The sequence below is a fragment of the Lithobates pipiens genome, unplaced genomic scaffold (assembly GCF_037356315.1).
Source record: "Lithobates pipiens isolate NorthernLeopardFrog02 unplaced genomic scaffold, aLitPip1_a1.2 Scaffold_25, whole genome shotgun sequence".
Classification (NCBI taxonomy): Eukaryota; Metazoa; Chordata; class Amphibia; order Anura; family Ranidae; genus Lithobates; species Lithobates pipiens.
Genome location: NW_027507787.1, coordinates 166,819,258 through 166,834,642, shown reverse-complemented (window position 1 = coordinate 166,834,642; position 15,385 = coordinate 166,819,258). Strand labels below are relative to the sequence as shown.

Sequence of the window (15,385 nt, the reverse complement as noted above, 5' to 3'; positions counted from 1 at the left end):
TATATCATATAGGTCTCACAAAAACAGAGGCAGTTTTGAGTCCTATGAAAACTAATCGTACAGTAAGGGGTTGTCAGGCGAGTCTCTCAGAGGTGGTGGGCACCATTTTCGTGTGTTTGAGTTATGAGTTCTTTGTAGTAGGGGGTGGATATGAATTCTAACCATGGGGTCCAGGTTAGAGTGTGTCGCTGGGAGGTGTTCCTGTTACGATGGGTGATGTCTTCCATGAGGTGTACTTCTGCTATTTTTTCCATCCAGGTTTTTAATGAGGGAATTTGGATTGTCCTCAGAGTGAGGGTATTAGAGCCTTAGCAGTGTTGAGCAGGTGTGGTACGAGTGAACGTTTATAAGTGCCAATGGGTTCTTTGGTAGCGTGGAAAAGGACAGTCCAAGGGTCATTAGGTAGGCTAACGCCTGTGATTCGCTGTAGGAGCTGGGGCACTGAGGACCAGAAGGGACGAATAATTGGGCAAGACCACCAGATCAGTCCAAGGTATTTGGATTTTTATATTTATTTGAAATTTGGATGGGAGAAGGGATGAGTGGGATACACCAACAAGAACTATTTACAAGGGATGAGGACAACTCTCACTTGGCCTCACCAGATTGGTAGTAGAAGCAGTCAAACTGCTTTGACCATACAGCCACATGTATGGAAGGCAGGGGCGTTGCTAGGTCAGCAAAAGATCTGGGGCTAGAGCCCATAGCAGTGTTCACCAACCTTTTTGCATGCCCGTGGGGGGGCAGTGGTAAGCAATTTTTCACGGGCAATGGCTGGTGTTGGTGCTTCAATCACCATGGCACCATGGTTGATATAGTGTCAGGGTGATTGAAGTGCATTATTTCTATTGTTACATTCTAATATATAATGAAGTGGTTCAACTCACCATACTGCAGAATCAGTAGGCGCCCTGGGCGTGTCACTTGCCACATCTCCTGCCACCAGATGCAGCATGTCACAAGCCACTGTTGCCTGTCAACAGATGCAGTATTTTACTTGCCACCGTCACCTGCCACCCACTAGATGTGGATTTTCACTTGCCATGTCACCTGCCACCAGACGTGGCTTGTCACTTTCCACTTTCACCTGCCAGCAGATGTGGATTGTCACTTGACACATCACATGCCACCATTTACAGATTAGCACTTGCCATTTCACCTGCCACCATATACAGATTAGCACTTGCCATGTCCCCTGCCACCATTTGCAGATTGTCACTTGCCACGTCTCCTGGCACCATTTGCAGATTTCCACATCTCCTGCCACCATTTGCAGATTGTCACTTGCCATGTCACCGGCCACCAGATGTGTCACTTGCCAACTGATGTGGATTGTCACTTGCCAGGCCATGTGAGTAGCACCCGCATATGAAAATGGTATTCAAACCACACATGTGAGGTATCGTCGCAATTGGTAGAGCGAGAGTAATAATTCTAGCCAAATACCTCCTCTGTAACTAAAAACATGCAACCTGTAGAACTTTTTAAACATTGCCTATGGAGATTTTTAAGCGGAAAAGTTTGTTGCCATTCCACAAGTGAGCGCAATTTTAAGCGTGACATTTTGGGTATCAATTTACTCGACATAACATTGTCTTTCACAATATAAAAAAATTGGGCTAACTTTACTGTCTTATTTTTTTATTCAAAAAAGTGTATTTTTTCCAAAAAAAGTGCACAAATACGGTGTGACAGAAAGTATTACAACAGCCGCCATTTTATTCTCTAGGGTGTTAGAAAAAAAAAAGTATAATGTTTGGGGGTTCCAAGTAATTTTCTAGCAAAAAAAACTGTTTTTAACTTGTAAACAACAAATTTCAGAAAGAGGCTATCCATACCTGCTTGTTACTCGGACCTTTGGCTATTTCTTGAATATCTTTACCTGCTTGTTGCCCCAACCTTTGGCTATATCCTGACTATCCTTTTTTGTTGCAGTCTGCTGCTTCCTCTCTATCCCTTTGTAGTCTACTGTGAGCTGGGAGGCCCTGGGGTCACGACCTGGAGCCTGACTGCAACTAAATCCATCCCCACCACTAGGGGCCTTTAGTTTCCAGTGTCATCCCTGTTGGTACTACAGGGGGTGCATTTGTCACCAGGACTCAGGTGACCTGACAATAACCATCTTTATAGATATGTTGTCATTTTTAAAAATTTGATCTGTTGGCCTTTAACCAGTTGCCACCTGCTCACCATCAAATGACGGCAGGGAGGTGCGGCTCTCGTTCTGGGACAACGTCATATGATGATGTCCTAGAACGGCCGCTCCCACGTGTCCCTGGGGACGTGCAGCGTGGCGATCGCAGCTGCACCCTGTTGCTAGGAAACAGCATAAACTGATCTCTGTAAAGAGCTGCGTCCCTGACTTTTTAACCATGTGATCGGCTGTGTCCAATCACAGTCAAATGTAAACACAGAGATGCCAGTAATGGTTCTCTTCACCTCACACTGACAGTGGTGAGGAGAGCCGATCAGCGGCATCTCCATGCAGGGGGACATCTACACATATAATCAGGGCACTAATATAGCGCCAACTGTGACAGAAATAAGTGCCCTCCACTGCCCACAAGTGGCACCAATCAGTGCACATTAGCGATGCTAATCAGTGCTAGCTATCAGTGCCAGCTATCAGTGCTGCCCATCAATGCCCATCACTGCTGTCGAACAATGCCCATCAATGTCAGCCCATCAGTGCCACCCATCAATGCCCATCAGTGCTCATCTGTGCCACCTATCCATGCTGCCTATCAGTGCCCACCAATGCTGTCTATCAGTGCCCATCGGTGCCACCTAACAGTGCTCATCAGTGCCACCTATCCATGCTGCCTATCAGTGCCTACCAATGCTGTCTATCAGTGCCTATCTGTGCCACCTAACAGTGCCCATCAGTGCCGCCTATCAGTGGTCATCAGTGGCACCTATCAGTGCCCATAGGTGTGGCATATTAGTGCCTCCTCATCAGTGCCACCTAATCAGTGCCCCCAAGTGCCGCCTCATCTGTGCCCATAAGTACCACCTCCTCAATGCCCACCAGTTCAGCCTATCAGTGCCACCTCATCAGCACACATCAGTAAAGGAGAAAAATTACTTAGTTACAAAATTTTTGGTCTTTTTTTTGTAAATAATAAAAAACCCAGCAATGATTAAATACCACCAAAAGAAAGCTCTATTTGTGTGAAGAAAATTATAAAAAATGTGTTTGGGTACAATGTAGCGGGACCGCCCAATTGTCATTCAAAGCGCGACAGCGCTGAAAGCTTAAAAATGGCCTGGGCGGGGGTGTAAGTGCCCTGTGGGCAAGTGGTTAAAAAAATGAAATGAAATAGTGTGTAAAAAATACTGAATCATCGAGATTACAAAAAAAAAATGACTAACCTTACCAATGGTGAAGGTTGCTGATAATGTGAAAAAAAAGCATGCTGATAAAACTGTGTATACATTAACCTGAACATTTCTTATTGGCACAGCTGGCTAGTGTACAGGTGAGGGGAATGGGGTGGGGGGTCCTGGTAAAATATATAAATACCTACATTATTAGCAACAAATTGTTCACTGGTAATATTAACACCATGAAATTCCTTCTGATCTGTGTGCTCCTCGGGGCAGCTGGTAAGAATACATTATATATATATATATGTATATATGTGTGTGTATATGGTATGTTTATTCATTTTTTAAATATATTGTTTTGTTTTTTATATGAATGTAAACTTAATATATCCCTTTGCGTAGGCTCTCTATATGTAATCAGTACATGTTGTGCTTTACAGCTGCCTTGGACGATGACAAGATCGTCGGAGGATATACCTGTGGAGCCTACTCTCAGCCCTGGCAGGTATCTCTGAACTCCGGATATCACTTCTGTGGTGGATCCCTCCTCAACTCCCTGTGGGTGGTCTCTGCTGCTCACTGCTACAAGGCGTAAGTGCTCTTTTAAGGACAGAACTTTTTATTGGAATAGTTACGAGGCATTGAAAAAAGTAGTATCTATTATTCAGAGCTTTTACCAGCTGTCTGACCAGCAAAGTAGCATGTTGGTTAAATGGATTGTTGGTTGGACACGGGGTAGGTCAGCAGGAGATCCCTTATTATTGAAGAACCTATTCATAAAGTGCAGTCAAATTAATCACAAATTGGTGCTCCCAATCCCTTGCTAACATATAGCTCCTGTGTAATATCCAAATCAGATATACATAGACAATCATGATTGCAAAAAATATAGTGTTCCTAACAATAATTAAGCTAGACCAATGAAACAATGTAAACATTACCATATCACATTTTCAGCTGTAACGATTACTTGATCAGTAAACCCTTTCTCCAGGTATTCTGTAATATTTTGAATAGCTTGGGGATGAGTTAAAAATGCTACCAAGTGTTATTTATTCCTATGACCCCCCTTTGGAAGTTTTTCCCCTCACTTCTTGTTCATTTGATATGGGTACATTTACAGAAAGCCTTCCCTAATCTATTAGAATGTATTTTTGTTTATGTGTTCATAGGAAGCAATTTTATACCACTTTCTGTCTTTACCGGAAATGAGGATAAATCTCCCTAATAAAAAAACAGGCCTCTTTACAGTCTCTATTCCTTTCCTGCTCTATACCAACCAAATTTCAATGTTCTCACTACCCAAAACGTTTGTACTTCACTCCTGGAACTGAAGGTGAGTGTACCAACCACTACTGGTACACGTTCCATACTAAGCACACCTACACTGATGATCAGTTTGAAACAAATTAACTGGCTTCTATCTAGAATTCCTTTAATTAAGATGCAAATGTATACTGATTTTATTGAATTTATCTCTATACAGGAGCATGCAGGTCAGACTCGGAGAGCACAACATTGCTGTCTCTGAGGGCACCGAGCAGTTCATCAACTCTGCCAAGGTCATCAGAAATGCCGCATACAACTCCAGAACCCTGGACAACGACATTATGTTGGTCAAGCTGGCCTCTCCCGCCACCCTCAACTCCTACGTCAAGAGTGTGCCTCTGCCCAGTGGCTGCGCTGCTGCCGGCACAAACTGTGTGATCTCCGGATGGGGAAATACCCTTAGCAGTGGAAGTAAGTCAACATCACTGTAACATCATCTATTACTGATAATAAATTACACTAAGCTTCTCAGGTAAATTTGCCAAGATTAGAAAATGTAGGCAAAATGAATCCTTTGAGGAACAAATATAAAGCCTAACTCTGGGCAGTTAAGAATGAATTAAGCTTTTCTCCATCCCTTCGGCTTGTTTTGTCAAGGGGTTGGGATAAAACAAAATAATGTTTAACTTAATCCAGAGTCCTGAAATATTCTTCCATAAAGTTATGGCTGTGGTGACCAGTTGTCAAAAACCTCTCTTCTTGCCAGTTCTCTGACCAGTCTTGTCACTGCCCCTCTTACTGAGGTCATCACGTACAGTGCAGGACCAACCTAATGCCAGTGGCTACGTCATTAGGGAGGCTGCCAGAAGGAGTACCCAATCCTATTTTGCCATTTTTGCCCAATACCATTTTTTCACCAGAGAGAATGGAATCAAACAGGAGGCTGTCCTGGGGTAATATAGATATTACTCTGGACTATCATGAGCTGGGAGGATTTTAGTTAAGCAAGCCATATATGAAGCAACACTGGCAGTGTTGATGGGGGAATCCCTCCCTCTCTTGGAACTATTGTGTTTTTATTGCTAGTGGCTATACACACTGGCAATAATTGCATGCTAACAATCGGACATGCTAGTTGTACCCAAGTCAATCGATGGGACAAATTGGGGACAATTTGGCTGCTTTGGACTGCCGCTTTATTATTTACTAAAGAAAATCAAAACATAAATAAAGTAGAAAAAATAAGAAATCAATTCTGAAATGTCTTTGAAACTCAGAACTCAGAAGTGTCCTCATTGGAAGACTTCCCTTTTCCCCTTCTGACTACCACTCATAATGTTGGATTTCTCATAATTTTCAGTCCTGGTGACAATGGTCATGAGGACAAATAAAGAGGGGGCATGTCTTCAGTGAGAACACAGGCAGCAATAAAACCTGAAGTAAGGTTTTATCCCCCCACCCACACCCCTCTATCCCAAAATGTTTTACTGCTTCTCTTTAACCTGAAAATATACACAGATAACTGGAAGAGAGATGGGATTATGGGTCAGGTGTGTATTTGTCATTTCTTCTTCTAATATCTAGAACTATTCAAAACATAGCCTGTATAAGTTATTCACAACATAGTTGCAAGTCACCTTGGTAAAGAGATGCATAATATCCACAAAAGCACCACCTTCTGGCTGCAAGTGGTAAATATAATAATACATAATTGGAATTATTTATTATTTTTCTAACTAAAAATCTATAAAGCAAGCTTTTGTCTTTTTTTAACAAGTTTTATTCTTTCTCCTTTTGTATTCAGTCAATATTTTATTCACTGTTTTTTTTTTTTTTTAAATTGCAGCCAGCATGCCTAACCTCCTGCAGTGTGTGAACGCCCCCATCCTGACTTCCACCCAGTGCAGCAATGCCTACCCTGGGGAGATTACTGGCAACATGATCTGCGTTGGCTACCTGGAGGGTGGCAAGGATTCTTGCCAGGTAATTGCTACAACTTATTTTATTTTGTATATAAAGTTGTACTGTTCAAAAAAAATTGTTATCTCAAGCTACTAGTTTTTTTTTCGTAGACTGAGAATTATAATTTTTTTTTTCATATATTAGTTTAAATGAGTTCAATGTATAATTTGTAGTCCAAATATTCTGGTAAAGTTTTAAAACTAGATTAAAGATATTTCTTCCCAAGTAAATGCATCGTAAAACAGATCTTTTGTAGTATAATTTCATATTAGTTGAAAAAGCAACTAATAAAGTTAAAGGGGTTGTAAATAATGCATCCTACCTTAATGCACCCCCAGCCCCCCCCCCCCCCCGCTTTACTTACCTGAGCCCCGTTGCTGTCAAACAAATCCAATGACAAGGGTGCCGGGGCAGGGCCAAGTCTGGCATTCCTGTCTATGGACAGAAGAGCGCTTCTCCTAGGGGGTTATTTGATGTGAGAAGGAGCCGCGAAAGCCGCCAAGGGACCCCAGAAGGGGACAATCGGGGCAAAGCTGCACATTGGAGGTAAGTATGACGTGTTTGTCATTTTAAATAAAATAAAAAAACTAAGGCTTACAATCACTTTAAGGCAATATGGATAAAAATATGATCTTAAAGTATAACTCAACCCAACAAAAATGATGTAATGATTTACTAAAACTGGAGAGTGGCTACCATGCACAGCTGCTCCAGATTTTGGACTCTCCAGTTTTAGTAAATCAACCTCAATATCTTTTAGTTTACTAGTCCTTATAAACGGTGGCTGCATTATTTTTCTCGTGTTCAGGTTAAGAACTGTTGATCCTAGTGCAGTAAAACTCACATATATAAATAATAACAACCTCCAGTGAATAAGTTAAAACAATAGTGACCAAATTTCATAAATATAAATATTAATATGCAAAAAGTCCACATGCATGAAAATGTTCTGGAATGCTGACAAAACATGAATATCAAATTTTTCAATTTTCTGAGACACTCTCTGCAGGGTCTATGTGCTGAAAATAATCACCACCGCCTCACTGTGCAATGCCTGCTCACCTCAAAGAAAGACCCCTTTGGGTCTATTGACTCTTTGCCCTTGTACACACGGTCGGAGAATCAGTCGGAATGCGTCTTATCGGACCGTGACGTCAGATAATCCGACTGTGTGTGGTACGCATCGGACTGATTCCGTTCGAATCTCTGTCGGACCCAATTTTCCAACATATTGGAAATATTTCCCGACCAATCCGATCATGTGTAGAGAATTAGAGACCAAGTGCCACGCATGCTCAGATCAAATTCCTACATCAAAGCTATTGGCTACTAGCCTGCATGTAGTCCCATCGTAACGAAATTACGTCATCACGTTCTGAAAGATCTGATTTTGCGACAACTTAGTCCGACCGCGTGTATGCGACAGTTTCGGACTCAATCCGTCAGACTAAATCTGACGGACAAAATCCGATGGATTTGGTTGGCAGAATCTCCGACCGTGTGTACACTACAGGGGCTTTCAGTGATAATCCAAAAAGGTCAGCCAGATCAGAAAAGGATTTTAGCTATTTGTTGCGTTGTGTCCCAGGTCCAGGCATGTACTGGCCATCGGCACTATCGGGAGTTTCCCGGTGGGCCGATGGCTCAGTGGGCCACTCTGATGTAAGGGGGCTGGTGATGGTACACTCTGATGTAAGAGGGTGCTGATGGGACACTCTGATGTAAGGGGGTGCTGATGGAACACTCAAAATGTAAGTGGGCCGGTCTGAATGAAGTCCAGGGCCAAATTTCTGTCCCAGTCCAGCCCTGCCCAGGTCCCGTGATTTTCTCAAAGGAAAATGTTCCCTGAGAAAGTCACGTGACCTGCGACGCAACACGTCAGCAGGAGACGGTGACGACACTTCTGGTGTCTCGTAGTTGAGGAAGTGTAATGAGGAGGAGAGCTGTCTCATTGTTTAACTGAGGCATTTTTTATCACTATACAAATGTGAGTGCTTCTGTACAAGATTTTATAATAAGATTTCATTTGCTTTGAGAAATTTTTTTATTTGATTTTTTGAATTGATTTTATGAGAAGTTTTGTTAATCCTGGAATGAATAGCTGAAATTCTTTCCTGGTGTGGCTGACCTTTTTGGATTATCACTGAAAGCGTCAATAGACCCAAGGGGGTCTTTCTTTGAGGTGAGCTGGCATTGCACACTGAGGTGGTGGTGATTATTTTCAGCACATATACCCTGCAGCGAGTGTCATGGAAAATTGAATAGTTTTGTCGGCATTCAAGAACATTTTCATTCATGTGGACTTTTTGCATATGAATATTTATATTTATGAAATGTGGTCACTATTGTATTCACTTATTCACTGGAGTTTATTATTAATTATATATGTGAAGTTTAGCGCACAATTTTTTTTTTTATTATTTATCTCATGGTGTCGGAATACATTCTGAATAGTCACATCTGTTCCCCATTTATATACAGTATATATTGTTTCACTTTTTTTTTGGTTTATCTGTATCAGCCCTTTAGTATCTTTATTGTTTTAACTGTTGATCCTGCCAGACATCCAGTGTCCTTGTCACTTCCTGTGAAATAAACTGGAAGCAAACACAATTTTGTCCCATCGCCCCACTTGTAATTGCAAAGGTAGACATGCTTGAAATCCAGCCTAGATGGCTACCATGGCTCCTTCCATAGATACAGGGGAGGAAATGAGTTTAGCCACCCAGGGACAAGAAGGGTGTCCCCTGGATTACCAGGTGGAAAAAAAGATAAAGCCTGAAAAAATTAAAACCAAAACAACCAGTTCATCTAAATACTTATAATTTACAGTAATTTACCCAATGTTCTAAAAATTGCATTTTCTGTTTTTCAGGGTGACTCTGGTGGCCCCGTGGTGTGTAATGGACAGCTCCAGGGTATTGTCTCCTGGGGATACGGCTGTGCCCTGAGGAACTACCCCGGTGTCTACACCAAGGTCTGCAACTACAACTCCTGGATCGCCAGCACTCAGGCTGCCAACTGAACTTTCAACTGAAATACTTATTCAGATTATTCTATTCTTTGCTTCTAGAATACATCAAATGATGTGCTAAACTCAGACTTTACACCTACATTCTGTAATGACTGAATAAACATATTTCTTTATATACCATAGTTTTGTTCATTTTACATATTATTATAACTATTGGTTCTCCGTTTGCTCCTCCTCTTGGCTACAGAATATGGGCTGCAAAAAAAAAGAACAATATATGCGAGGCAGTCTGTCACTAGCACCCCTATATACATCAGAATGATTTTCAATAATAATCATAAAAACAAATGCCATGCATGCTGGGGGTGGAAGTACAGCTATTTGGTGGAGGGCAGATAGCAGTAGCTCCACAAAGCAAGTAAAAAAAAAAAAAAAAAAAAAAAAAAAATATATATATATATATATATATATATATATATATATATATATATATATATATATATCATATACAATTGTTACACAAGTCAAATTGTAATGAAATGATTTTTTGCACCTCTGGAAGGTTCACCCCCTTAATGACCAGGCCATTTTTTTGCGAAACGGCACTGCGTTACTTTAACTGACAATTGCGCGGTTTTGCAACCTTGTACCCAAATAAAATTGATGTCCATTTTTCCCACTAATAGAGCTTTCTTTTGGTGGTATTTGACGATCTCTGCTTTCTCTATTTTTTGTGCTATAAACACAGAACGACTGACAATTTTGAAAAAAAAACTATATTTTTTTACTTTCTGCTATAAAATACATCCAACAAAAAATGTAAACGAAAACAATTTCTTCATATATTTAGGCCAATATGTGTTCTGCTACATGTTTTTGGTAAAAAAAATCCCAAGAAGACACTTTTAACACTTGTTTGGGAACCAGTAACATTATCACAGCGATCAGTGCTAAAAATATGAACTGTCACTGTTCTAATGGCACCGGCTGGGAAGGGGTTAACATTAGGGGCAATCAAAGGATTAAATGTGTGCCTGGCTGATGATTCAGTGTAGTAGGGGAGATGCTTTTATTACTGGAGGACATGGATTGGTGTTTCTGCTTTACAGGATCCATGCCTTCTGTACTGACAGAATGGCAATCTGTCTTGTTTATAAAGGAAGGCAGACTGTCTTTCTGTCATTGTACCAAGTGATCAGTGGATGCCAGCGAACATTGTGTTCATGGGACCCGTTGATCAGCTCTTGCTGTGTAAAATCACGGTGGGAGTGAGCCAGCATGTGGCATGCACTCGCGCCCAAAGCACAGAAGTGCATAATCAGGTATATATACGTGATTCTGCACAGCGTGGCTACCCTGTAGCAGTAAATCTACTATAGGGCGGTTGGCAAGTGGTTAAAAATTTAATTCCTGTTCAATCTGTAGCTGTTCTAATTTTCTTTAAAATTCAATGCAATATGACAACCTGAAGGCCCCTTGTACTCAGTTGGTGTGCAGAACTTCCCTTCAAATATAATGTGATTGTCTCACTAATTTTCACGGAAGTCTACAGTAAGATACAAGTCAGATTTTCAGCATCCTCAACAACCAAATTGTAAATTTGGTGCGATACCTAATGGTTAAAATGTTACTGAACACAGCAGAAAAGTCTGTATATGCAGTAAAGCATGCTTGTTATACTTGCGGTGGAACCTAAGGTGTTAATCCTCCACATTGTGTAAAAAGGCTTTTTAATCCTGGCTTCTAGGTTTCTCCCCTTCTTCTGCTGTCCCCAATGCATCTCCTGATAATACAGAGCCTTTGGAGTCACTCTACACATGCTCAGTTTGGTGTGTATTGCTAGAGAGTTTTTTCTTCTTTGGAGGGTGCATGTAGTCATCACAGACCAATTAGCGCTGACCAGCCAGAGGGTCAGGGGTCCTGCAGCCCCATAGGAGAGTCAGAGGAAAATAAAAACTTCTCCTACAAGCTTTAACCAGACACTGAAAGAAGTCACAATACCGCTATATGCTGCTGATGAGGAAAGGTATTTTCAAGTCAGGTTGAAAAAAAAACACAAGTCCATCTAGTTCAACCAATAAAAGGGAAAATAAAATCATACAATCCCATATACACAATCCTATACCCACAGTTGAGCCAGAAGACAGCAAAACCCCCAGCAAAGTATGAACCAATTTGCTACAGCAGGGGAAAAATTCCTTCTTGATTCCCTGAGAGGCAATTGGATATTCCCTGGATAAACTTTACCTATAAATGTTAGTATCCAGTTATATTATGTGCATTTAGAAAATAATCCAGTGCTTTTGTAAAGCAATCTACTGAGCTAGCCAGAACCAGCACTTGATGGAGTCTATTACACATTATCACAGCTCTTACTGTGAAGAAACCTTTCCGTATTTGGAGATTAAATCTCTTTTCTTTTAGATGTAAAGAGTGCCCCTTTGTCCTCTGTGATGACATTAAAGTGAATAACTTAACACCAAGTATATGGAACACTTATTTATTCAGAGCTGAGCTCCTCCATGCCTCTGATTAGTTTGGTTGCCATTCTCTGCACTTTCTCCAGTTCCCCAATATCCTTTTTGAGAGCTGGTGCCCAAAACTGAACTGCATATTCCAGATTTGGTCTTACTAGCGATTTGTACAGGGGCAAAACTATATCTCGTTCTCTGGATTCCATACCTCTCTTAACCACTTCGTGCCTACCTTAGATATACTGTGGCAGGGTGGTCACTCTATGCCAGGTAATAGGTATGTGATCTGACACTTTCGGGTCTGGGGCACCAAAAAGTGTCAAAAGTGTAAGTGTCCATCACAATAGCACTAGTAAAAAGAAAAAATCTCATAGTTTGTACCAGAACAACCAGATCCTTCTCCACCATTGATTCCCCCAGTTTTCCTCCCCCTAGTATGTATGACACGCATGGGCGTCCGCAGGTAGGGGCAAGGGGGGTCAAGTGCCCCCCCCCCCCTGGAATCAGGGATGAGATCTTAAATTCAACACAGTTCCATCCCTATCGGGTTGCAGGCAGCCCACACCCATGTGCAACCCGCCAGTGGGGTGACACCATCAAGGTTCTGCCAAGCCCCCCTATCAGTGTAGCGTGACTGCGGGCTCTTTTCCGTGCTCAGTCCAGCAGAGATCTCGGCAGAGGTGCTATCAGGTTAACCCCGGTCACCCCCTCCTTTCTCCTGTCAGGGAGAAGAGACGACGGCTCTCACCAGGTTCCTCGCCCAGTTTCCTGCCCGCTCTGTTCCTTCCCTATTGGCCATAACTGTTCCTGCCCACTCTGTTCCTTCCCTATTGGCCATAACTGAGGGCCAATCAAAAGAGACTAGGAGAGGAGAGAATCATAGGACATGCAGTCCCAAAGATTGGTGGCCCCATTTTCCACAGGGAGGAGGATACAGCTTGATCGAGAGATTGAGAGACTGTAGCCTGGGAAAAAAGCTGAGGGAGAGGGTGCTACAGGAAAAAGAACAAGGATTGTGCTGGGCAGAAGCCAGAGAGAGAGAGCCACGCTGCCCAGTGCCACTAGAGAACTACACTGCCCCATGTCACCAGAGAGAGCCATGCTGTCCAGCACCACCAGAGAGAGCCATGCTGCCCAGCACCACCAGAGAGAGAAAGACTGAGTCACTGCCAGAGTACATACATGCTACACTACTGACCAGAGTCGCCCCCGTGGCGCATGAGCGATCTTCCAGCCGGAGGGATCACTGGAGTTGTTTCGCTGGGTCTGGTAAGAGGGCCTGTTGGCCATTATCCATTACCTATCCTAGGGATTGTACTAAGTCTGCAGTCTCTGACCATGATAATCTGATAATGACATTGTCGAAAAGGGGCGGCGCATGGGTGACCCTAAAATTATGCCCCCCCTTGAAAAAAGTTCTGCGGACGCCCATGATGACATGTGCATATTCTTAGCCCCCAGGTGCATAACTTTATATTTATCAACACTAAACCTCATCTGCCACATAGTCCCCCAATTAAACAAAAATAAATAAATAAATACATAAAATGCATTGAGGTCGGCTTGTAAATTGGAGACATCCTGTAAGAATTGTATTTCACTGCATAGCTTGGTGTCATCTGCAAAGACTGAATGATACTTTTAATACCAAACCCCATATCATTTATAACGATATTAAAAAGTAAGGATCCCAACACTGAACTTTAGGGTACACCACTGATAACCTTGGACTATTCAGAGTAAGAATCATTAAAGCGTAACTCCACTTTTGTTGAGAAAAAAACATTCCCCTCTGTGTAATCTATGTACATTGCAAGGATTATAACAACCTTTGTTGCAGATCCCTACCTTTTTTATTCTGAAGAAATCCATGGGTGTTTGTCTATGCCTCTGTACTGAGTGGGTCTAATGGGAGTGGTTTCATAATTAACTGTCAGGTGTGCAGCTGCAGAGCACTAATGAGGAAAGCTGCTGGGCCTGCATCCCTTTAGATGTGCTCCTATTGAAAGTATCTCCCCAAAGATTACTTTTTTGTTGCAGGGGATGCCTGAAATCTGACTTGTATCTTAGGCAGATTTTCTGGAAAATTGGTGAGCCAATCACACAAGCAGGAAATTATGTTTCTGGGGAGTGGTCAGTACACACTCTGTGTACAGAACAACTCCAGATAGCCATATTGCAATGTAGTCTCAAAAAATTTAAGTGGCTGCAGATTGAAAAGGAAAGGTAATTTTTAATAACATTCAATTACAATATGATTAGTGTCACAATTATATGTGCTATATTATTTTTTCTTTATTTGCTATTTTTTTCCCCCCAAGAAAGTGGAGTTATTCTTTAACAACTAGTCCCTGAATTCGTTTTTTTAGCCAGTTTTCTATCCATTTACAAACTGATATTTCCAAGCCTGTAGACTTTCCTTATGCATGAGCCGTGTGTGGGGAACTGTGTCCGCTGCTTTTGCAAAAGTATACCATGTCCACAGCCACCCCTCTGTCTATGGTTTTACTTACCTCCTCATAAAATGTAAAAAGAAATCAGGTTTGTCTGACAACTTCTGTCAAGAATCCATGCTGTCTGTTGCTTAACTGCTTGCTGACCAGCCTCCGTCATTATACTGCGGCAAGGCGGCACGATCCCACAAACCTTCGTAGCTATACTTCGCCTTGTGGGAATGGGATAGCAGGCATGTGTGCACCCGCTGCGCAGCAGGGGTGTCGAAACTCGTGGCCGGCGGTCATGGTGACCACCGGCCACGAGTGATCGCGAGCACAAGGGACAGTAAACACACAAATCCGTGTTTTGTTCTGAGAGCAGTGACAGATCATGTGTTGCTATAAGCTAGGAACCACGATCCGTCACTTCCTCTAGTCAGTCTCCTCCCTCTTCAGTTAGAATCACCTCCCAGGGAACACAGTTAACCCCTTGATCGCCCTCTAGTGTTAACCCCTTAACTGCCAGTGACATTTTTATAGTAATTAATGCATTTTTTATAGCATTTGAGGTTGTATAAATGCCAATGGTCCCAAAAATTGGTCAAAATTGTCCGATGTGTCCGCCATAATGTCGCAGTCACGATAAAAATCGCATATCGCTGCTATTACTAGTAAAAAAAAGTATAATAAACATGCTATAAATCTACCCCCTATTTTGTAGACACTATAGATTTGCGCAACCCAATCAATGTACGCATTTGCGATTTTTTTCTACCAAAAATATGTATGAATACATATTGGCTTATACTGAGAAAAAAATTGCTTTGTTTTTAAAAAAGGGGATATTTATTATAGAAAAAAGTACAAAATATTGTGTTTTTTTTCAAAATTGTCGCTCTCTTTTTGTTTATAGCGCAAAAAACAAAAACTGCAGAGATACCACC

General features: G+C 41.9%; 1 protein-coding gene across 1 annotated transcript; it reads left to right on the top strand.

The window, feature by feature from the left end:
• The first annotated feature begins 3,469 nt into the window (after nucleotides 1–3,469).
• Nucleotides 3,470–9,709, top strand: LOC143930621 (trypsin-like). Its single transcript, XM_077455117.1, has 5 exons — nucleotides 3,470–3,606; nucleotides 3,768–3,918; nucleotides 4,814–5,067; nucleotides 6,443–6,579; nucleotides 9,434–9,709. The coding sequence occupies exons 1-5, from the start codon at nucleotides 3,489–3,491 to the stop codon at nucleotides 9,581–9,583; spliced, it is 810 nt and encodes a 269-aa protein (XP_077311243.1). The 5' UTR covers nucleotides 3,470–3,488; the 3' UTR covers nucleotides 9,584–9,709.
• The last annotated feature ends 5,676 nt before the right edge of the window (nucleotides 9,710–15,385 follow it).

Bases quoted from the DNA above. Each gene is read 5' to 3' on its own strand.
- LOC143930621 (XM_077455117.1), top strand. From the start codon at position 3,489: ATGGGGTGGGGGGTCCTGGTAAAATATATAAATACCTACATTATTAGC. The intron at 3,919-4,813 runs GTAAGTGCTCTT...ATCTCTATACAG, and splicing joins GCTGCTCACTGCTACAAGGC to GAGCATGCAGGTCAGACTCG. The intron at 6,580-9,433 runs GTAATTGCTACA...TCTGTTTTTCAG, and splicing joins GTGGCAAGGATTCTTGCCAG to GGTGACTCTGGTGGCCCCGT.